The sequence below is a fragment of the Aythya ferina genome (assembly GCF_964211825.1).
Source record: "Aythya ferina genome assembly, chromosome: 1".
NCBI lineage: Eukaryota > Metazoa > Chordata > Aves > Anseriformes > Anatidae > Aythya > Aythya ferina.
The window spans coordinates 65,723,290-65,748,117 of record NC_140296.1 but is presented as its reverse complement, the minus strand read 5'-3'; the positions used below and the strand labels follow the sequence as shown (position 1 = coordinate 65,748,117).

Genomic DNA, 24,828 nt, shown 5'->3' with positions numbered 1-24,828 from the left:
ATGAAAAGGTATTAAACAGATTTTAATCCCATGTATGGAAAAGCGTGAATACATTTTTATGTCTCTTTGGGCATGTATCATTAGACACAGAGACTGACAGACAATAAAATAAAAACAATCATCCCACATATTGTATGTCCAGAATATTCCAATGTCAGTAAAGTTGTTTCCATACTAACTTTTTTTTTTTTCTGATTTGTATTTTTTTTCAGTTCTTTCTCACCAGCATTTGTTTGTTTGCTTGTTTCTTGTGTCTCTGAAAAAGCACAGCACAATTCCCTTTTGTATGTCCAATATCTACCATTGCCTTTGCTTTCAGACATGAAGTTTCCTAGACACCAAAACAAAGCATTCTGCACAAGCTCAAGAGCTTTGCTTTCATACGTCACAAACTAGGCAGTTAATTCCCACATATTTCAGTGCTCTCCTAATCCAGAAGAAAACTGCACTTGTTTGAGTCCAAAGTCCTAATTTTTGACTCCTTTTTTTCCATGGGAGTTATGAATTGACCAGGCTATACATATTCAGCCACACTATACAAAAAATATGCAATATATGCAAGGCCAAAAGAAAAGAACAAGAATGGAGTCTGATTCTGTAGCCCAGTGACAACAGGAAGCCCATAGGAGGGTACAGCAGTCATTACTTCTGATTCCTGCCCTGCCCCGGCATCTTATCCTCAGTGTGTAATTCTTAGATAGTTCCTGGGTTGCTGTAACAAAACCTTGACTACACCTTCAGTTCTGACTTGGAAAAAGTGGTCAGACTGCATGCATAACAGAGAAGATACCGCAACTACAAAATCAATAAAAAATGCAAAGGGCACTCATTGTGCAGTGCAGTCCCATTAACATATCACACACAAAATCTTAATTTTGTTTTTTCCTGCCTTTTTTTTTTTTTTCTTCTTGTAACCATATGGCTTTAACATTATATTAAAAGTCCTCTCTGCGTAATGCCCAGGATGTGCTCAGCAGGCATAGCAGGAACTGAAATGTGGGCTTCTGAGTTTAGTAAATTTAACCTCTGCTGCTCAACACTAAATACGCCAGTCAGGCGAGATGCACTCCATGCCAGCATGGGTTATGTTAACATATTTGTTCGTTGTCTGCTGTAACTGCTCACACCTGTATTTTCAGAGCAGAAAAGAAAGATCAACAGGCCTGAATGATGGTGGATTTCAGTGTTCCAGGACTCAAACTTAAATAATAAGACCTATTTTTAGTATTAAGACACATATGCATACACAGGGGTTGAGAGGGAGGAAAAGAAAAATACTCAGCATGGGTGTTAAGGAGAAGAAAACAGCATCTGCTTTGCTGGTTAGTATTTGGTGCCCTCTTCTGCACCCATCCATATTTTTAAAGCTCTTTACAATCAGAGAGGAGCATCTGTCTGTCGTCCGTCTTTACATAGCTGTGCTTTGCTGCTAGGGGCAAGGGGTCATCCCAGCAGATGTCAGCCATCGTGGTGGTGGGAAAAGGAGAATCTTTTCTAGGTGAGGGGAATGGATTTGTTAATATTGTTGAGATTAGGAGGCTATGAATAGAAATTAAAAAATATTTAACTGAGATTTCATTTATAACATCTAAATTATTATATTAATAAAAGTAAATTGTGTTTTGATCGTGACTGAATAAGAAACATACCGTGTATATAAGGTATATAATCATTTTAATCACATGCTGATCCCAGGACAATCTCATCCCAACATGTTATGAAATTACAAATAACATATAGTGCACACAATTCTTCATAGTAATTTAAATGTCACTTTGCTAAATGAACTTGAAGACAGATTTGCACTTCTTGAATGCAGAATCATTCTAATATTAATTTCTACTTTTTTCCATTACTGAAAGATAATTTTATGCTAGAATTTCAAATACTTAAATCCAAAAGGCTCACTAATTCTGTTCTCAGCTTTTGACTTTCAGCAGTACCAAATTCAATAGGAAAGCTTGTTAACTACCTTTATCTTTTTACGCTGAACCTCACTGCAGATGCACAAGCAAGGCATTGCAAATGTCTTACAGCAGTTCTCCACCAGTCTGTCACAGTCTGGGCAGCTCTTGTTTCCTGTAGAAATATTAATTTGTTTTGAAGAGGGATGATGCAGAGGTTATCATCATGCCAGCTCACAGCTCCTCCGGTGAGAACTGAAGAGAGCAGTACTTAAATCATAGATGTTATGAACATGACAAGACTCAGCTTCCTGAATGTCAGCCCACCTGAGTCCCTGACCCAGGGCAGGGCTGCTCAGAAACATCATCCTACCAAGAAGCAGAAGAATGAGGTCTGTTTTTACCCTCCCAGGTATGCCTCTGTTCCTGCCTATTGCTGGTTGACTTCATGAGAAGAAATCCATCTGACATTTTAAAATTTACTTTCTTGGATACATAGGTTTGAGCAGCTGCTGCTAACCTCCCCTACAGTTTTGAAGCCAGTTTGTTTTCAGTCAAGCTAAACCTTAGAGCCAAAACTGTCAGACTTGGGTGACTACATTCCACACTGAGACAGCAAAGCAATTGGCCTGATCTTTGAGGATGAAAAACATTCAGAGCCTGCATCAATCCAGCACCTCCAAATCTCAGGCCATCCATTTAAGTGAGCAAATGCGCATTCAGCTTCCCATAGATTCCCACTTGAAAATGCTGGCTAGTGTTTTCGATTTCCTTCAGTAATGAACTGCCAGGCTTGCTGACTTGTGCTGCAAACTGTTACCTTCTTTTTTTTTTTTTTTTTCCTTTTCTCACTTTGTGGGAGGAAATGTATGGCTTAATGTAATTACTAAGTTTTATACGTATGCCAGAGGGTAGGTAGAAAGGGGTATGCCATAGAAGGAGGCTTGGAAAAATATACAGACTGCCACCCTGAGCAGACATCTGGCCTCGAAAGCTCTTGCAGAGAGGGTGCACCCGGGTGAGCCCAGGAGGTGCGGGGCATCCTATTGTCACTCAGCAGATCTGAGCAGCACCAGCAGTCTTGCTCTAACAGGTGGTCTGCAGGATCACACATCCCAAATGCAACCCAAAAGCTGACTTTAGCCATAATGTTGTTCAAGTAGATGGGATCCAAACTTCAGTGTGATGAAGCTTTTAGCACTAAATGGCTGGCCTGATAACAGGTGTGGTGTAACAGTTCTCCCTGTAGCATGGACTCCATGGTTTACTCCATGGGAAAGCCTCAAAGATATGTAGTCCTTCAGTGCCTTCTGCTTATGTAAAGAAGTCAGCCTTTTCTTATAAACAATTAACTGGGGATCTTTTTTAATATATTTATTTATTTATTTATTTATCGTTTTTTTTTTTTATTCTGTTTTGTTTTGAAGCTTACTCCAGTAAAGAAATCCATAGGATGTCCATACGCAGGTCTTACAGGACAGCAAAGTACAGACAAAAGAAATTCAAGTGTTATTTCAAACTGTAGTTGCTTTCACTCAAACAGAGCTAATAGAAATAGAATAAGTAATACATTGATAACTCATTTTAACTCTTCACTGAAGGCACATCCATCTACAGTGCACAGGAAGTGATTTTACCCTTGCATTTTTTGACTTAGATGGCTAATTAAGAAAAGTTAGTCTGAACAAATTTAAACAATTCAAAGTTTCAGCCTGAGATTTTTTCAGGTTTACATAGATCATATCAAAGTAACTGATTTAAACTTTTTAAACTTTTATAATGTGGACAAGATCAAGTGCAAAAGAAAATATGAATACAGGCTGGGGAAAAAAAAAAAAAAGTCTCAGAGTTTACAGTACTTTTTTTTTGTTGTTGTTATTTGGGTGATGCCTTACACTTTTATATCATGTGAAGCTGACCATCCACCAAAAGTACCAGTCAAGGAGGTCACTGAAATATGGAGTTGCCCTTTGCTTGTATTTGGATAAGTCTGATTGATAAAACATTTTTCAACATTATTCAGGAATGACATCAAATGTTTTGCCTCCATAGGCAAAACATTGCAGTCTAGACTGAGAGGAGGCTTTTGACATCCTTGCGTTATTCTCAATTTTGCAAAAAAAAAAATCACATTGAATTCATGATTAAATGAAGGCATTTAAAAATACTAAGCCAAAGCTGCTCTGAACTTAAACAAAGATGAAGTACCAGTGGAAAGAAGAAGGATGTTTTCCTCCTTTTACCACTGTACCTACAGTTTTTGAAGGTGATTAACTGTTGTGTGCTCTAATATTAAAAGGTTTTTTAAAAGGCATTTTATTGGGAGGATTTCTGATTTAAAGAGGTGCTTCAGGAAGTAATCAGCTGTTTTACTATCCTGTTGAGATAGCTATTTCTCTGTCAGTGTAAACTCAAGTAATATTCATATCAGTTTAAGCAATGCTATGGCATACAATCACAGAATAAACGGCATGTAAAGCGGCTTTTAACACTGCATCATCTACATAGTAAAAATATATGCCATTAATAAAATGTACTTAAAAAGACAACAAAAAGGTTGACAGGTAAACTCCCTAGGAGCAACAGGTTTTATCACTACACTGTCATCACGCTTCTACAACCTAATATAACTAAGATAACTCCAATGAGTCAGTTAAACCAGTTGTTCTACCAGGCCTGACAGTGAGGCTCTGAAAAAGCCTATTTTTTACTCTAAATATCACCTAACACATCCAGCAGCTAGCAACATCCTCAGTTCAGAGATCATGAGGGAAACACTCCAATCTGCTACCTAAGCTGGCTCATGACTGATCAGAACACCATCACTTCCTGATGAGAAACAGCTGAATTCATCCCATTCTAGAACTATAGCATGTTATTTAAATATATCAACAAACAACTGAGTCACTTGTAGCCATATCTGAAAAAAATAACTCAGAACTCATCTGACTAGAATGAGCTCTGAAAGTGTGTGTTGCCACCCAGCTCCCCATGGATCAAGGCAAATGTTCCTTCACCTGGTGCTGGCCACCTCAGCACCTCAAAGGGACACTAAGGCCAGGCCACCCAGCCTTCAAGCCTGGTGTGAGGAGGACATCTCCCCCAGAGGCAATATCTGTGTAAAGGGACCCAGTGTCATCGTGAGAGGGAATCTTAGAGAGGAGGTGTTTTTCTCCATATTCCTGAAGCCAGGGCCTAGAAGGTCACACTCCCAGGTCCATGTCTACTTCAACAGAGGGCAGGGGAGAGGGAGGCAAGAGGAGAAGAAGGCCTGGATCAGTATGGAGAGGGAAGGAGTGCCTGGGGGAACTAGAGGAGGAAGCATGCTGCCACGGAGACCACTGGACCAGCAATTGGTGGCTTTGGTTCTTTTGGTACTCTAGGGTTACACACTAATAAATTAAGGATTATCAGGGAAAAATCCTGGGCAAGGGAAGTCCACCAGCTGTACTCTAAAATCACATTTACAGTAGCTCCTGGCACGGTTTTGGTCTGTGCTAACTAGAACTTTGCCATGCAAAGTTCAAGAATTAATGCAGCACCTTCCTAGGGATGTTTTGGATGTGGCTGCCCTTTGCTGAAGGATAAGAACTTTACAAATAGGTTTTCAAGACACTTTGAGACAGTTGGCCTCAATGCCAGAAACAGTTCATGGGAGTCTTGGTCTACCACCACCAACATAGCTTAAGAGTCTGCCAACTGAAGACATACTCAGCCTCTACAGAAATTCAGCACCAGATGTGAGCTGTTGTTCCCAAAAGGTCTGGAGATGTTGACAAGGTGTGTGTGACCCTAAGAAGGTCAGAGCACTCTTAGACATGCCTCTAGAGAACAGCCTGAGAGTGGTGGTGTCATTCTGAACTACTTGTTAATGGAAGTGAGGTATTTCTCTTGGTGGCTTCCAGAAATGCAAATGAAAACACCATGGAGCATAGGCTTGCAAGCAATATGAAAATGAAAAGGATTATACACCTCCCCACTCAGGTATTTATTTCAATAGTTGTAATGTTTCAGATGAGAGGATCTGTCTCACTGCAGTCTCAACTTCCAATAAACACAGATATGTTTGATAATAAACACATACTGTGGCCCACAGAAAGTACAATCTTGCCTTACTGCTATGTAATAAACCTCCTGGATTCCTTTTATGTAATTAATCGATGCATGGGGAAATTTTTATTTTAACATCAAGTTACTCCTTATCTATTAGAGCTCACTCCCTGGAGAGACGTATCCCTAATTATCATAATTACCATAAAGTTCAGCTTCTGGAAATTTCATATTATACATTTAACTTTTGGCATCATAAAATGTGAAGTGCAAAGTACATATGATGTGCTTTTCTGAACAACTTAACAGTAATAGTATCCACTTCCTTGCTCCATACAATTTTTGTACTTCTGATGTGGAATTACATAAATGCTATGCGCTCTTCTCTGTTACCAAAGTAAGGGAAAGCACTAATTTGCTTCAAAAACATTATACTCCTTCCTTGTGGTAACTATTCAGAAACTGTATTCTCTATTTTAAGAAAAATTCTCATTGAAATTCCTGTAATCATAATAACAGGTAATTTTGTGAACTCTTCTTTCAGGACTGACTAAAAAAAACAAAAACAAAAACAAACAAAAAAAAACAACAACAAAACCATCTTGAACAAAAGTCTTCTGTCTACAGATATATTCATTCCACTTGGCTAACTTTCTTCTTGTTTATTTTTGAAAGGGTTACAGTGATACTGACATACCAGGATAGCTCCCAGCAATAATAAGGCATTAGATGCTTTCCAAGAAATAATGGTTTCTCTGCAGCTTCTAAGTGATGGCCTACTTGGCAAATGAGTTATTCAATAAATTCTGTGAACAAGAGCTTTTCCTCTTGGTTGCATTTACTCAAATGTTTTGGATAGACACTAGATCTATACTTTTTTTTTTTTTTTCTTTTTTTTTTTTTCTTCTAACAATATGCTATAATTCTTTCTATGGATATATAGCCCAGGGGAGTTGTGGAATCTCCTTCTCTCTGGAGACATTTAAAACCCACCTGGACATGTTCCTGTGTGACCTGATCTAGGTGTTTCTGCTCTGGCAGGGGGATTGGGCTATATTATCTTTCAAGGTCCCTTCCAATCCCTAACATTCTGTGATTCTGTGACTCAGATAACCCAAATAAAGGATTTAAATGGTGCGCTTCTGTCTCACCATCATCCATTTATCTTCATTCCTTCCTATTTGGAATTTTCACTTAAGAGAAAGCCTACTTTGTTAATGTCTCTCTGTGTTCTACTTGATTCAGATCTGCTTCTTTTACTTCTATATCTTAATTTCTTCAAACATTGGCTTACAAATTCTTTAAATATTAACTAAAAGACAGACATCTTTATTGTTTTGTGTTGGAACTGCTCATAGTGTACTATATATGTCATAGAGATAAAATAAATTTAAAAGCCAGATTTTGATCTATATCAAGAAAATCTACCATAAATAATACCATAACAGCTTGTTAACAGAAAGTGAGAATATTGCTATGTCACAAAGGATTCTAGATTTTTCCAAAGACAAATAAAACAATAAGCCATTAGTATTAAAATTAAGCCATGGAATAGGGAAGAAAGTTCAAGAATGTGAACTTACTTTGAGCTACCCAAAATAATATAATATATTCCAACAATCATATTTTTATAGATTAAAATTATAAGTATAACCGGCAGTTTAAGGGGAAGTTATTTAGAGACGATGAACCATCTTCTTATAAAACTGGTTCTGATTCTTTAAAAACATTTGGCTTCCATCTGCTACAAATTATGAAACAAGCACAGAATAGGTATAAAAGAGAGAATATTAATTACACTTTTTATTCTTGTCTTTGATTTATGGATATGATCATACTTGTGTTAGCATAAACTAGCACTATACATGTTGAAGTAAACAGCACATTTTAAAGTAGGAGTTAAAAGGTAGTGGACAGCTTTTTTTCCCCCTGGAAAATTATAGAAAATAGTATCTCAAATAAGACCATGAGCACTGAACTTCTCATCACACATTTGAACCCATCAGCCTCAGTCTATGTGATTTGGCTTTAAGCTTTCTTTTCTGAGTGTGCCTTCTAGGTCTCCACTGCTTTATTTCAACGAATAATGTGCTTGTATTTTAAAATGTTTTGACCAACCAAAGGAAAGACAGATAGTAAATGGTTTGAAAAGAAACAATTCAAATTAAATGGATCAATTTTCAAATGTCAACTGCATTACAGTACTTTTTGACTCATTTTGAGCATATGACTCTCGTGCTGCTGCTTTAAATCATAAACTGAGGATAAGAGAGACTAAGTATATTGACTATGAAATCCAGAATCTTTTTAGAAGTCTTTTGCCAAGGGATAAAAGAAATCTGATGATAGCAGTAAATATAATGAATCCAGAGTACACCTTGAAAAACAAAGTAGTGTCTTCCAAAGGCATGTAAACTATAGTTGAAGCAATTCTACTGAGCCCACCAAGGAGATTTCCATTGGCTATGGTGTGATAAACATTTATATGATAGGTGTAATATGTTTTTTTCCCCTCTAATAATGTTAGAGATTTTGAAAATATTTTCAAATGTACAGCTGGTAATTCTTAAACACTCCTGACTGTTAGTCCTGTCCTGTCTTGTGGTTTATGCAGTTTGAAAATGTAGCTCAGGTAATGGAGAAAGGCATGGCAACAAATAATGTAAGGGACTGTAAGAAAAGCTCTTTCCTGGTGGCAATTTGGTATAGCAATAATAGCATAATAGTTAAATGTATGGCCACAGCTCTGACTGGAATGGAGAGAGCACTAAGAAAAACCCTTAATAAGGTTTTGAAATAAGAGTTTCTGATATGAGATAAATTAATACCTGTTTTACAAGGAGAAGAAGAAGAAATTAATTAAACATTACAGCTCTAAAAAGCACCAACCCTTAACACATTGGCTTTCTGATATTATGTTTTGGGAATCTCTTAATTTATTTTTTTTTTTCAGCAGAGGTGTGAATACCCATACATCCTTACAGCTCCTCCTTTGGGCTAGCTTGTTCAGATGTCTAGAGTAGGGTTCAAAGGGTCTTCAAGAAGTATGTGCATATCTTTGAAGTGTAAATCAGTTGTTTAATGTCCATCACACACAAAAGGTAGCTAGGATTTAACATCTAAGCTTGACACACTGACAAGGCATCTGAAGACTCTTTGCTGGCCAGGCAGGCATCAGTCATGGGTGGGATCTCCAGGGCTCCTGGGAACAGTCCCTCAGCAGAGCTGCTATCATCTACCACCCAGTCAAAGTCTCTGGCCTTAAAAAAAAAAAAAAAAAAAAAAACAAGTAATGAATTGGTCCTGGAAATGCTTAGGACCTGGTTTTGGGTCATTTAATAATGTCATTTAATGTGCCACTGATGGCAAAAGCTTTGTTCACCAGGTGAGGAGGTCTTTAAATAAACGTGGAGAAGAATCTTGCAGTTGGTTCAGAATTTCAGGAGAAGAGAATACCCTAATTTTTGCCATATATTCAGCCAATTATTCTCTGCCTTCTTCATTGGCATCTGTTTTTCCCAGAGGAGTAAACTATTCTTCAGCTTCTGTTCACAATTCAGATTCTTCAGATACAAAAAATGCTCTGCTATTTGTGTTTAATTTTGCTATAATCCTTGACTGTACATTTCCATTATTGTGCTTTCTTGACCTTACATTTAACTTCTGGAGGTTTCTAAATTTTACCTGTTTCAGAATTCACTACCAGTAACTGCAATATAATTACTCAGTGATAGTCACAACTTGTTTTACACATTGCAAAAGCTAAAACACATACATTGCCACTACCTAATACTTTAGCTGGTAATTCAGTAGATTATTGCAAAGAAGGTTGGAGAATCAATGAGTGTCTTGTAATGAGTGAGCAGAAGACTCACTCAGATATGTCAATCCATTTTGCCAGATCTGTTCTACTCCTGGAACAGAGGATCCAAATATTTCACATCTGATTTACATTGTGAACATGAGATGAAAATTTGCTTTCTCTTAAGAATTTCAAACAATTCCAATTTTGTGCATCAAAAGATTATATTAATCTGAAAAAAAAATATGAAAACGAATGTATGTCTGCAAACGTTCTCTACATAATTAGAGGGTGCTTGACTATCATATTCTGGCAGAGTGTAAAAACCCATTTCAACAAACCTACATAAACAATTAAAAATAACAATGAAGCTACATATCATTTGCAGAAAATTTCAAACAGAAAGAAACAAAACAAATTTTGTTTCCCCAGGTCCTCATTTTTCCTGGTCCTCATTTGTGAGGCCAACTTCTTGTAGGCTACCAAAACATGTTCAAACAGTGACCAGAGTGTAGAAATACTATCTCGTGTGTAGAAATACTTTACCAAATAATTCACCATTTCATTTCATACTCTCCATTGTATGTCTCGTTGGATGAAATGGCATTGTGACAAAGCACCTCACCAGAGAGTTTTCTTATTTCTAAGTATAGTACACATCTGTATTTCTTAAAACACTCCATCAGCTTGAGCAAGAGGTATCATTATCAGGTAAAGATGAAGAAATAGCCTTGACAGGATAGGAAGGAAAATGTCCATATCAAGACAAGAATAGCCCTATCAAAAAAAGCGATGAGAAAAGGATAGGTACAAACATGTAAGGAACATTTCTACCTGCTGTGTCTCTCAGCCCTCTATCCAGACATCAAGAGAAAGTACTTCTAATATAGAAGAAATAGCCAAATGCCTAACCATGAAAGAACTGTAAATACTATTCACAGGAGTAAAGTTACTCATTTGCTTGAGCATTTTCAGAATAAGATGTATTATGACAAATGCATCAAAAGGCCTTATCCAGTGCAAATCAGCACCTTGGCACGGAGTACATAAATAATGCTGCAACTGTTTGAGGGGTATGGAGGAAAGGTGGATCTTGGTTTGCTTGTTTATTTGTAGGTAGTTTTTGTTTGTTTGTTTGTTTGTTTGTTTCACTTTTGAGCATCAGTCATTTACAGCATTTGATTACTAAAATCACAGAAGATAAAGGATAAATCCTACTTCAGACTTCTTTCCTTGAGCTCTCTCCTAAGTGGCATCTGCACAGAGCCACGGAACTGCCTGAGGTCTGCTAGAGAAGTGATTTCTTGGAATCAGCATTACATCTGGGACAGAAAGCATCTCAGGCTCCTTCTTCAGCTCACCCTTTTCCACTTAGGGAAATGTTTTTTATAGCAAGTGTTAGAATTGAAAAAAAATTCCTGTGAAGAGTGACAACGCTACTAGTTTTTCAGGAAAGCACCTGTAAAATCAAAAGTAACCTTCCTTATCATTCTACTGTTTAGTCATTACACAAGTGGTGACTTCTGCCTCTAGTGAGACTGATGTCCTGCTCTTAATGGCTTCTGGTCCCAAGACTGCTAAACACTGCAGGGAAAGTAGTCATTGTTAGTTCTCCTATTGTAGCAGAACATAAATCTTAAGAAAATGAACATATAAAAGCCATTTAGACGGGATCTGATCAGTGTCATAACTGCCATAGGCAAATCAGATTATTAAGGTCAAGCCAGTCTGTGGGCAGGATCAGTAAGGTATGGAGCTGTCCCTGAAGTATGTGTAAGAGTGAAATGCCAAATGATGTGATCTTTTGTGGTCAAGTTAGGCTTGCCTTTAAATTCTGATTCAGTGCTAGATTTATAGGAATGTAGAAGAATGTGTGCTGATAGCAGAGTCCCACAGAAATACAAAACAAAAGCAAAGAAAAATATCTATCCCATTGATCCCAGAAAAGAGTTTCATGTAGTTGACTTCCCTTCCCTTTATTTTCAGTGCTTAAAATTATTATTATTATTTTTAATTTTGAATAGCATCATATTTTCCTTGAAAACTCCACTCTAGATTTTTTTTCCTGAAGATTCCTTGCGTAAGGAGTTTATGCTTCTTTACACATTTGATCAGAACCCCAACGGAAACTCTTGATGAAACTCCTCTTTATTTTGTTATTTTTAGTCTAACCAGAAGAGTGGAAAAACAGTGATCACAGCCCGCTTAGTAGGGGACAGTGGAGTCCTCTCCCAGGAGATATTTAAGAAGCTTTTCCATGTTGCTTTGCTTTTATTTAAGTAAACTGAAATGGTTTAATGTGATTTCTTTTAACCATATTTTATACCTAAGTACAGTTTGACCTTTGCATGTAACTTTATAAATGACTGGGAAGACTTGGCCAAAGAGACAAAATGTCTGGCATCCTTTTGAATAAGCTGGAGCCTACTTACCTCTGCAAGGTTCAGGATAATTTGCTGCCAGCCAACCATGTTCGGCTAAGTTGTGACAGCACATTATAAATGACACATGACTTGTGCCATCAACATGCAGGTAAATTTGTCAGTCTGTGACAATGCTCACAGAAGTTGCAGAATCCTTTCTCTTTTCCCCCAAACCCTGAAAACTTTCCTCTGTTTTGCCTCCTGTTTTGCAAGAGAGCTACCATAATCTGAGAAATGCAGTTGCTTGCTGCAGATGTTCAGATTTAGGCTGACGTACAGTATTGGCTTCTCACATGTGAGGAGGTGATGATTCAGGCAGTTTCTACTGATACTTAGAATAATATTAATTATGAGTGTTATTTCATGAGTTAGCTCCAGACTGGATCATTTGCCCTCTTAAGCTGAAGGTGCCAGGCAAATTTAGTTGAAGAGGGCAGAGTAAGAGATGTCAAAACAGAGCCTGCTCACTCTGCGAGTGACTTCCACCTCTGTGCCTGCACCCTGCATGAATTTCACCTCCAAAGAGACCAACAGAAGATTATTGTGGACTATACCCTTCTTTTGCTGCAGAAATAAATATGGGAAGCATCTTTTCCAGGTGTCCTTCTGGCTGGCTCTTCAAGTGCTGGCACCCAGAGGGCAGACTGTGTGTAGTGCCTCATTGCTGTAAGAACAGAGAAGCCAAAAAGAGCCAGCAGTTCCTTTATCAGAACATCTGGGGAGAACATCTGTATTGTGTTAGATACTTGCTTTTGCTGGACTCTCTATAGCCTTCAAATCATAAAATGAAGTACCTAAAAATATTATAGCAGGTATAAAAACATTATTTATTATCATATTTAGTTGTTTTATCATGAAAGAAAGCAAATGATCCCAAAGCTTTTATATAGATTCAATACAGACATATGAACTTTTTTTTTTTTTTTTTTTCTGGAAAGAGTTCTACGGCAGAAAACTGGCCAGATTATTTGTGTTATTATTTGAATATAGTAGTCAGAAAGTAATATCAGTACTTGGTGCTTTTTTTCTTCTTCCCAAATCCAGATTCAATTTGTCATTCTCCTTCCTTGTTATCTCTGTGAAAGATGCTTCATATGTATTTCTTTAGACTTTCAGTGGAAGCCCTGATGACTCAGAAGCTTCTGCTGCTATTGCTGTTTTAAAACCTAAAATCTTTAAGTGATACTTTCTTGGGCTTCATTACTTCACAGATTTGTCCAAAGCTTGTTAAAATAATTGCAAAGCTTCATTTTCAGCTCTGATTTGGCCAGTACTTTGGTCATCATTCCCATTTTGAGAAGAAGAAGAGATTTAATTCCCCTGAATAACCATTTTGACCTCTGTTGAGCATCTCCAAGAAGCATGGAAAATGTTAGATGCAGTATTTGCCAGTTCCCAAGCTCCAAAATACTCCAAGGATAAAGAATGCACAGCTTTCTTCTCTGATACTCTCTTAAAAGGTGAGGCTTATGCCTTCTTCTTCTGGAGGAATGCAGAAGACCAATGCGAGTTTCTACATTGTAGAGCTTAGGGATATGGTTTAGTGGAGGGCTGTTAGCGTTAGGTTGGAGGTTGGACTCGATGACCTTGAGGTCTCTTCCAACCTAGAAAATTCTGTGATTCTGTGATTCTGTGAATGCCCATCTACGCCATTTGAGGTGACACCTTTTCCTTCTGTAAAAGATAAAGCACTTCTGGAAAAGGCACCTTCTGGAAAAGCAACAACGATGACCCCTTGTTCTAAAGCCCAGTTCTACTGGAAGCTCCTGGCAGAGTACGTGAATACACCAGAAGGGCAGATTTGCCCTGCCTTGTTGTGCAGGTGGCATCTCCTCGCTCTAACACTGATCTGCTGAAGGTGGCCCAGGGAACACTTGTGTTTTTTTTTGCCTTGTCAGTTCCTGTTCAGCTTTCAGTGGGCAAATGCAGTCTCCTGCCAGATTATTTTGTGGCCAAGGTGACCACATTCTCAATAACCTGACCTCCTCCACAGGAGTAACTTGGTGCCTAGGGCTACAGTGCTCCATGGGGTAGATAGCACTTGGGCATCAACTGTCTGCTGCTCCGTGCCTGCACCCTGCATGGATTTCAGTCCAGTAGGAAAGATGTGAGACCACAGTAAGGAGAATCCCAGCCTTAAAGCCAAGATGGAGCTTGCAGCCTGACAAAGATATGTATGTATGGAGTCCCCAACCTCGAACAGCATCCGTAAACTGCACACAGACAAATTCCTTGCATTGTCCCAGGAGGGCATAATTTAAGAGGTATTTTCTGGTTATCTTGTGAGGTAGGCAGGACTTAACAGTGTCTGCTCCCTATCTGTAAGTGAATCTTGGGAAGCATATACAATTTGAGAAATCACTGCTTTCTTCCATTTATTCTGAATATATGTACGTCTCCAGTACTTAGAAAAATCAATAATGGAAAGTTTATAAATCTGAGAAGGTTCAGTAATGGGAAGAGCAATAAATTTCCTCCTGTGTGATGAAGAGATAAAATTACAACTGCTCTGTCTACAGGCGAGGGAGATTATTTGTATCTCTGGTTCCATTTGGGGCTGTTCCAGCCAGCATCACTGCTCAGGGAAGATTACTCTAAAATCAGCACTGATGTGACTCAATCAAGGTCACTTGGTTGTTGGGCCAGCGCTAAGGCCTCCTTTATTTAGCTGTATAGATGCGGCTTATGGGTCTAATGTCAGCTCTGACTCCGAGCTGCTTCTAGGATCAGTAGTGACATTAGTCTAATTATACAGGGATAAGAAGTCTGATGTGAAACCAAGTCGAAAGCATAGCTCTGAGTGATTCTATTATTGAAATACTGAATCAGCAATAGCAACAGTGATAAACATATGGAGGCAAAGCGTATGGTAGACAAATGACAAAGACACGTTACATAGTCTAAAAGCACTTGCCAACTAAAAATAGGCCCAGACACTGCATTTGGATCTCTTTGGGCTGACTCTGGCATCCATGTGGAATAAAACTGTCTTCAGATGCCTCCAAATTACATCCATACAAGTTCTCTTTCCTTCTGAGAACTGTTTGTAAATTCAATGGGGGTTACTCGAGCACATAAATTATGGTAGAGCTGGAACATAACGCTACGGAAAAGAACACTCCCCAAAAAGCTTCGCAGTGCTCAAAGATACACATCAGCTGTGTGTGTGTGTGTGTGTGAGTGAGTGGTGTGTGGAGGGAAAATAAAAAGAACACCAGTGCTTGTACTGTGAAGAAAAGATGAAACAGATGTGGGGCTGTGATCCAAAGTGCACTGAAATCAGTGGCATTTGGGTACCACCTTCCTCCAGGAAGAAGGAAAGCTGTCTGACGGAGAAACCAGAGGGCACTGCTTCACAAGCACAGATCTCTGGTGGTGTCACCTCTCCTGTTTTTGTGCTCACTCCAAACCCCTCTCACAATAACATGAAATATGATCCATCTGCACTCAGTGTTTTCACGTAAATTTGTTTTATTTTTACATTCAATAAATACCGTTGGAATAATGATTCTTGAAGCCTCTCTCACAACAGACTTGATTGACAGCCCCCTAAGTGCTGTGCCTTTTATAGCATAACATAATTGACAACCCTTAGGTAGCTAGCATATGCAGTCTACAAAATGGAGTGTGCTCAGTCCACATTTGAAGAAATCTAGGTACAATGAAATAGCTGTTCTTATTATTCATTTTTTAAAAGTAAAATTAATGTGTTTGCATTTAAGAAAGCATGACTTCTGGATATATCAGCCTCAAGCCTTTCAATAGTGATGAAAAAAATCAATGCAAAACAATTTCAATGTCAAAAAACACACACGTGCCATAAAATATTGAGAAATTACTTAACTGGAACAGAGTTAAAATACCGCTGAATTATTTGCATTTTTAACACGCGTCTTGTTTTTTTCAAACACATACCAATCAGCTTCTGAAATACAAAGTTTTTGGTTGAGCCACCCTTCTCCAGTGCTTTCCCTAGCCAAAACCTCAAGCTGTTGTTGAATTTCAGTTGACTGGACCTGGGTTTTCCTGAACTTCTCTGGCTTTAAAGAGAAATCAGAAGCTGCCCCTGGCTAAGATCTGAGGAATATTCTCCACATGTGGATGCTCTGTCTCTGCCACCCAGCTTCTTGGTCCCTGGACGAGCACTGGTGTTTGGTGTCTGTTCTGGCACAGGTGTCACTTCAGCCAAAATACTCACAGACTAAGGAAGAAAAGCACAGGTGAAAGAGAAGAGAAAATAGTTTCTAGGAAAAACTTCGGTTCAGAAATCAAAAGCAAATCTACTCTTTTATTTCTGAAGAAGTGAAGAAGTGCAGAAGTGAAAACACTACAAAATTCAGACATCTCTTCAGAAGTGGATTTAAATTATAATATCCTGAGAAGTCTTAATGCTCCTAGAACAATTTCTTTGGTCTTGTGATTCATCAAGTCCCACTGTCTCTGCTGCATATTAGCTCTTTTGATTGTGTGACAGCAGATCCTGCTACATCATCCATGAAGACCTGCCCTCTTCTCCTGCATACATTTTTTGTGTCTAAGGCTTTGGCTCATTGCAGGTCTGGAGATTGTATCAGGGAGATATCCCAGTATATTTTCCTCACCTTTCTACTCTTCCATCTACCATTGACCACAGCTAGAGTGAAGCTCAATGACCTGAGGTCTGACCCAGTACTGCCATCCTTGCTGTCTTCTGTCTGCATCTGTGGGGCAGGGAGCTGAAACTTGGTGTGCTTTTTTGCCCTGATTTTTACCATGCATGTCACTATCACATGGATACATGTTTCTCAAGCAGGTGGTATTCACATTATCCATACTGGTAACCTGTACGCAGGCTAGCTACAAACCTCATCTCTGATTACAAAAGGATGCCCTGAATCTCACTGCAGGACTGTGTGAGTGTGGGCTAGTAATGTAAGCAATCAGCAAATTTGGACTGAAGCACAGCCTCAGGTCTGCACTCCAGAATTTGCATACACTACAGATGTGCCCCTCAGGCTGTCCCCTGACCCACGTACATGCTACGCTCAGCCTGGTTTCCTTATTTTGTATTCAGTGATTTTTCACTTCAGAAATCTCAAGCCTTGCACAGAAATGCCAGTTTTCTGAGTCTCAGGCTGTCCCTGAAAGACAGACTCCAAAGCTTTTGTTATCCCCAATTATATCCTAACCCTTATTATCTAGTCTCCAAACAAGAGCAGGTAATGCGCTGCAAACAGCAGTTCCCAGTTGTGTGATTGTGTAGAGCACAATTAACAAGTTGATGCCAGTATATGGGTAATAAGGGTCACATTTGAACAAGTTCCCAGAGTCGAGCATTGCCCAGCTGGGCTCAAAAGGACATTCCTGCCACACATAAGACTGAAGATCTACAAGGGCTTAGCAAAGCATCAGGACAGTTTGCACGGATTAGGTATAGCATATACAATCTGTCAACTAAATACAGAGATAGAAAAAGAAGCCCTTTGGAATTAGTCTTGGGTAAGTAGATTAAATATGGTTTTCTTGCATTTTTCCTTAACTCTGTCTTAATAAACTTTTGACAGAGGGATGGGGATGCAGGAGCTGAGAATGTAAATAACTTCCACTGATTTTTATCTTAATTTGGCTTGTGCTAAAATGTGATTTGGGGCTGGTAAATGCAGAATCGTGTCATCTGAGCAGAAGTGGGAATCCTTCCAGCAGAAGGAATCCCACTGGAATACATGAACCGTGCCCACCACAAAAGCCATTTCCTTCAAAGCATCCCAAGAAGTAACTACACTCATTTGCATTTGGCTGCATGATCAGTCTAGAAACTGGTGATAACCCAGGCATCTCTGGAGAAATGTCTTCCAGGGAGACAAGCAAGTCCTTGGCAGTAGCAGGATGGTTGGAAAAGTACCTGAATCAAAGGATTTCAAAACAATTTGTGCAAAGGTTTTCTATCTTGAAGGGGTAGCAATTAATTTGTAAGAACTGACCACTCTGAAAATCCACAAGAGGCACAACATGGTCCTTTTCACTAAATACTGGACTCCACATATACCGAGTTCTTCATTCACGCGAATGATTTTACAACCTCAGACTAAAACCATGGATGGTATATAGACTCCCACGTCCTTGAAAACATGCTGGACTGCAGTAGCATTTGGCTTTATTTCACAGTGGGCACATGAGTAAATGGGCTTAAGGAGTGTAGGGAGTTGGATTGACATCAACCAGCTTCAGAGTGCAAGCAGCCAATATTGCATAGGCAGCCCTGCTCCTCGGATTTAATTGACAATTAATTGTATGTGGAGAATGAAAGCAGCTCACTCCAGCGGCACTTTGCTTCTAGACAGCTGGCAGCGGTGAGAGGTGACGCTTGTTTGGCACGGTGAGGACTGAGGAACTCCTCCATGCTGAGCAAAGCCAAGCAAGGGGGCAACAGGTGGCGGATGAGACTCGCTGTGGACCTTCAAGAGGCTGCAGCACCTTTGGCTTTCTCTACCTTTCAGCTCTGCTGGCCTCTCCACGAGCACATCAGTAGGACCGTGACCCTAACCCAACCCACTTTTGTTCTCTTTTGGAGAAACAGCTGCTAAACAGGCACAATCCCTACACACCATGTGAATGAAAGCAGTCTGCTGTTCCCAGGGTTTGGTCAGGTGTGTGCAGAACAGAGATGTTTCATCATTTGCCTTTGGCACAGGATTCATAGCAGTCACTTATATATATCCGCGTCAATAAAAACACTGATGGTTTCATTTTCACTGTTGGTAACCTTAGGAATAAATACCTATCCAGCCGGCTTCTCCTTGACCTCCCCGCATGGGTGATTGCCTTTGCCCATTGCCAGTTTTCTTACACCCCCTTTTAAATCCCAGGAAGGAAATCATACTTACGATTGAATGGGAGGAAGCAAAGGCCACCAGAAAAAAGGTGAAAACAAAAGCAAACCTGGAAAAGCTGAGATTGGCTTCCATTGTCCTCTCATATAACAAGTGCTTCTAGAGAGAAGGCCCCCAAAAGTCTAGAGTATACATACATATATTTTGAATTAAAAAATTATTTTTTTTCCACTTTTCCTGTGGCACAAAACACTATTGACAAAATCCAATCACCTCTAGGGGTATATATACACCATAAAACTTGGGGAAATAGAAAACACCCTCTGAAGCCCTGGAGATTCAGCATCCAGACTAATGCCACCTTGGAAGGTGACAGCATCCATCCCAAAACCCCAATCAACAAGACAACTACACTACCTCTAAAAAAAAGGCATTTTTTTACTTTGAGAAAAACTAAAGGTGAGGATGAAATAAAACTTCTTGTTACAGCTGCCAAGAGCAGCGGGGTCACACCAGACTCACTGCAACTTCCGGGTGAAACAGGTCTGGAGGCATAAAACCAGAAAAACAAACAAATGAACAACAAAAACCACTTTCTGATTTTTATTTGAAGAGCAGTTCCACCTGTTTTAATGATGTATGTTGTAATTGTACCATGTATCGGCTTTAGCTTGTTAATCACCACGTCGTAGAATATGTTGAGTTGGAAGGGACCCCCAAGGACCATCAAGTCCAACTCCTGGCTCCCCATGGGACCCCTAAAAATCAAACCATGTGTCTGAGAGTGTTGTGTAAGCGCTTTTTGAACTCCGTCAGGCTCGGTGCTGTGCCCACTGCCCTGGGCAGCCTGTCCCAGTGCCCGACCCCCCTCTGGGTGCAGACCCTTTCCCTAACCCCCAGCCTGACCCTCCCCTGTCCCAGCTCCATGCCGTCCCCTCGGGTCCTGTCGCTGTCCCCAGAGAGCAGAGCTCAGCGCCTGCCCCTCCGCTCCCCTCGTGAGGGAGCTGCAGGCCGCCATGAGGCCTCCCCTCAGCCTGCTCTGCTCGGGGCTGAGCAAACCAAAGGACCTGAGCCTCTCCCCATACAGCTCCATCTCCACCCTGCCCGTGCCCGGCGCAGGGCAGCGCCATCCCCGCCCGCCCTCATGGCGGCGCAGCGCGCAGGCGCGGCCGCGGCCCTGCCCGCCAATCGTCGGCACCGGGGCCTTCCCCGGGCCGTACCGTGCCGCGCCGAGCCGAGCCGGGAGCCGCGGTGATGGCGGCGGCCATCAGGCGCCTGCTGCGGGCGGGCGGCCGGCGGGGCGCCGCGCTGGTGGCAAAAGCGGGCGGGCCGGGATCGCAGGTGAGAGCCGGGCTGGGCCCTTCCCGGGGATGCACGGGGGTTGGCCGCGGGATTTGAGAGGTGCCGGCGCTCAGGGGGTCGCGGTGTGATTAAAAATCCGGGCTGCCGTGGGTGCAGGGGCGGGCTGGGAGCCGTGGGGTCGCGGCGGAGCCGGCGGAGGTGAAGGGAAGGGGAAGGGGAAGGGGGCGCGGGCGCGGGGGGAGGGATTTGAGCGGCCGTGAGGTCTGCGCGGGGTGGGCGCTGACCGCTTATAGGAGCGCGAGAAGCAACTTGCAGAACAGTAAACTGTTTCCCCAACTATGATAGCAAGAAGTTGTTATATATATATAAAACAGTATAATAATAATATATATGTGTGTGTTTGTTTGTTTGTTTTTTTAATTTTTAAGCTTGTCATGTTGAGAGTGGAAATGGCAGGGTCACTGTAATTCCATTCCCCTTACCTCTTACTGGACAATAGGTGTAGTCTATTCTTCTTAATAAGCAAAGCATGGATACTTAGTACAATTTATAAAGAGAAAATGATCTAGCTTTGCCACTGTCTACTGCTTCTGTTGTGATTGTATAGCTCTCTTCTCTACAAAAAGATTTGGGGTACCTTATATGCTATTTGTGTTTGACCAGGACCAGTGCTCCATGTAAGCCACTATATCTGTATCAATATCAGGAAGATGATACCACTTTCCAATGCTGACAGTGAACACAAAACCAAAACAATTGACCTCTGCGTCCTGCATGGCTTTGGGAAGGGAGGTGGTTGAAATCTGCTGGCCTACAGCGTGGAAGCAGCTTGAAAATGGTGCAGCTGCAAACATGCCTCGTAAATGGGGTATCTCCTTTCACCTCCGTAGCTATGCCACGTGGTAAAATAGAGTTTTCTCTTGAAAGTTTTCTCTTTTGTCTCTGCTTACCCTTTTCTTCCCTTGCAAAAGCATAGGAAGATTGATTCCTCTATTGGTGATACGCATTGCTTTTCCACCTGTACGCCAGTGAAGCAAAATTCATGGGACAACAGTAAGCAAACAGGTCCTTGCTCCTTCTCATCTTGTAATAAGTAGGCCAGCGAACTTGAAGCTGCCTGAAAACAGCTGTTTTTTTTTTTTTCTGAGGCAACTTTTACAGAAACTGATTTTCTATAAACTGACTGTCTCCGTGGAAAGTAAGGATTTGTTTTAATCCTGTTTTAATGCTAGGTTGTTTGGGGAGGGATTGGTCGGGAAGGGTTAACACTCAGGAGCAGGGTCCAGAAGAGAAGGCTTTGCCTTCTCCCTCTCCTGGTGGAACAGCCTGTTATTTCAGGGGTGCTGTTAATGGCCATCACTACTTCTGAAATGGTGAGGCTGTTGTCTGCAGTAATGCTTCATGAAATGTGTAATAAAGTAAATGCAGACCTCTGTGGTTTCCCCTGGAAAGCCGAGGAGCGGGCTTTCTTGTTTGACTGAAATGCCAGAAGCATTTGGCTCTGCTTTGCGGTTCTCGCCTGTACCACCCATGAAATAGGCCTCTTATCCCCGAAGAGGTACCCAATACAATAGATATTAATTTGCATAAGAGGCTGTTTTCTAATTATGAACAGTTTGTGTGTCCGGGGACTTTTGATTAGTGACGAATTGAAACCAGGGAAGAATGTGAATAGCTTGAGGGAAGGAGGACAAAAATGAGAAAATTACAATAGAAATTGACAGGAATAAGATGAAAGCAGCCTTTCTAAAGTATCCTGTTTAAAGCATAGCAGCCAGAAAGCAATTTTGGGCCAAGTAATAAGGAATCATATGTTCATTGACAAGAATTACAAATAATTAGTTACTATTAAGACAAGCAGGACAGAAGATGAATTCTTTCCTGAGGAGTGACTGCGAGAAGAATAGGGAATATGCAGATACCTTCCTGCTTTCTAAGGAAGTAATAAGAACATTGCCAGTAGAAATGGTGCAAATTTAAAATTGTGGTGTGTGTTTGTTTGTTTTGTTTTAATTCTCTGTGTAAATATAATCTTACAGAAAACATAAATTAAAAAAAAAGGGGCAAACCAGGACTAGCATTGCATGTGATGCTTATAAGCCACGGAGAACACAAAGCAACAGCAGGATCTTCAGCACTGAGTTCTTTCTTGGGGCTGTTTTTAAGCCTTTTGTGGCAAATGAACATCTGTGTGTTCATGTCTTTGTGGTTGCATCCAGGCCTGAAGATTGCTGCTGTGTTTGTATTAGTTATAGGAGGACTGTAAGTATTTTGAGCTATTCATATTAGCTTAACTAAGAGAAGTCAAGTCAAAACAGTGATTGTGATCTGCAGAGGACTATTTCTGTGACTCTCGGGGTGTTTAGTTGTTTCAAATGCTAGGGTTTATTCTGTCCCTCATAATAAGGGATCTCATTAGTCTAAGTGTGTGGATTTTAATAATTGGCCAAAGGTACACTGAAGCTACAACTCCAGGTGAAGCAGAGACAATTTAATAATTCGCTGGAAGAAATAAAAAGGGGACTTCTCTTCTTCCTTGTCCCTCCTTCAGCTGCATTCCCCGTCGGCTTTGGCACTTCTCAGAGCCTTCTCTGAATTGCTTTTGCTGGCTCAGCAGAGAGCTCCCTGCTCTTGGGGAGGACACAGGAATTAGTGTTCTGCCAAGGCCAGGCAGCTGAGCTGGCTTGAGGAAGAGTCTGAGTGCCAGAGCGAGCAGTAAGTAGTAGGTAATGGGACAGGGGGAGGGCAGTGCGAGGTCTGGTGAGCTGTGAGATGCTCTGCCATCTGAAACTGCTCACCTGAGCAGTGGCATGCTGAAGAGGTTCAAGATAAATGGTGTAGGGTGCTCTTTGGTGAACAACAGTTGGCATTTTTCTGATTCAGAAGGGATTCTTCTTCCATCTTTGCTTTTCTCTACTCTGTGTCCTTTTTTCTGGTGATTACCTACCACCGTCTCACCCCAGAAGGCCATGCAGATAATCAGTTCTCTCTGGTCAGTTTGTGGAATAATTAAGCTGCAGAAGACTTTGATAACGCTAGTGTTGGAGAGGCAAAATAGTGCATGCTATTGGCACTACGCTGAAATTGGGACACTGCAGCCCTGATACTGAAGTTCCTGTTCCTCTGCTAGAGGTCTTGATTGAAATTAGTCATCCTTTGGTAAAAGAAAAGAAAAATTTGCCTCCCACAAACATCAAAAGGTAAGTGTCCCCTGAGTTATGACTTCTGACCTGGAACCCTGCTCAGCAGTGGATACTGATGAGAATTACCCTGCTTCATTTTCCAATCATTCTACCTGAGACAACGAAATAGCTGAAGAAATGTTCTGGCACTGAGAAAACAGGGGGGCTTCATAGCCTTTCCAGAGCCTTCAGCAGTGGTTGTCCACTGTGCCATGGGACATGGGGCACCCACGTGCTTCCAAAAGCCACAAGAGAGCTGCCCTTCTTTTCATACTTCCCTATAGGGTGCCTTTAGGTGAATGCAAAACCTCCTTATGTGCTGTTCTTTATTATTATTATTTTATTTTTATTGTTCTTTTTTTTAAGACTGCATCTGTTGATCAGTTCTGTGTCTTGCTTTTGCTGGATGTTCCTAACATGGGATATTACTTTTTTTTTAATCAGAAAAATCCTGCTAAATAAATAAAAATAAATAAATAAATAAATAAATAAATAAAAAAAGAAAAACTTAAAAGGCAGGTGCAATACAAATATGTTCAATAAGAAGAGAAGCAATTGCCAAGATTAATGTTAATGTGCAGAAATGTTCACCTTCTAGAATGTGTTTATCTGTTTTTTTACGGGCATTAAACAATCGGAAGAAAGTGGTTTTGTGAGTGTACCTGCCTTTTCTAACTTACTACAGTAATATGTTCAATCCTGTTATAGGTATGCATGGCTTGTTTTACTATTCATTTTATGTAGAGCTCACTGTGCCAAAAATACAAAATAAATCTCTCATTTTTGTTTTGTTTTGTTTTGTTTTTGTTAGACGTTGAGGCTAATCTATACCACTACAGCAGCGTGGAAGAAAAATGTAGCAGCCTCAGGACCTGAAAAGTACACAGAGGCATTTATTAAAAAACAGATTGAAGAGTTCAACCTAGGAAAGAGACATTTAGCCAACATGATGGGAGAAGATCCCGAAACTTTTACCCAAGAGGATATTGATGTAAGTACAGTTGCTCTGTTGGAGAAGTAATTTACTGTAGAGTTTCAGATATTGAAAGCACTTTACTTCAGCATGAGCCCCTCAGCTCTCTGTGAATTTTAATCAAACTGTCAGAATAAGAAAGACTACTACTATACATTGCAAACATTGCAACTGTGACTGTGAATAGAGATTCTACTCCTGCTACCAAGTGAGGTCAGGCATCACAGTATAGAGCTATATACCATATCTTGCTAAAGCACAGTAGGTTCTTTTTAAAAGTACTAATGGATAATCCCCTTGATCTGAGGTTGTAAGAGGCACTGTGAAGGTTTATGTAGCACTTTGAAACGTTTACCCACAATTTGACCTGCTGTGTGTATTTA

At 40.5% G+C, this 24,828-nt stretch overlaps 1 protein-coding gene across 1 annotated transcript in view; it reads left to right on the top strand.

Moving 5' to 3' along the window:
• The first annotated feature begins 20,176 nt into the window (after positions 1–20,176).
• Positions 20,177–24,828, top strand: part of MRPS9 (mitochondrial ribosomal protein S9) — a 30,560-nt gene continuing 25,908 nt past the window's right edge. The window contains exons 1-2 of the mRNA XM_084518969.1: positions 20,177–20,329; positions 24,284–24,463. Coding sequence (XP_084375095.1) covers positions 20,243–20,329; positions 24,284–24,463 — 267 coding nt within the window. The 5' untranslated portion in view covers positions 20,177–20,242. The remainder of the gene's footprint in view (positions 20,330–24,283; positions 24,464–24,828) is intronic.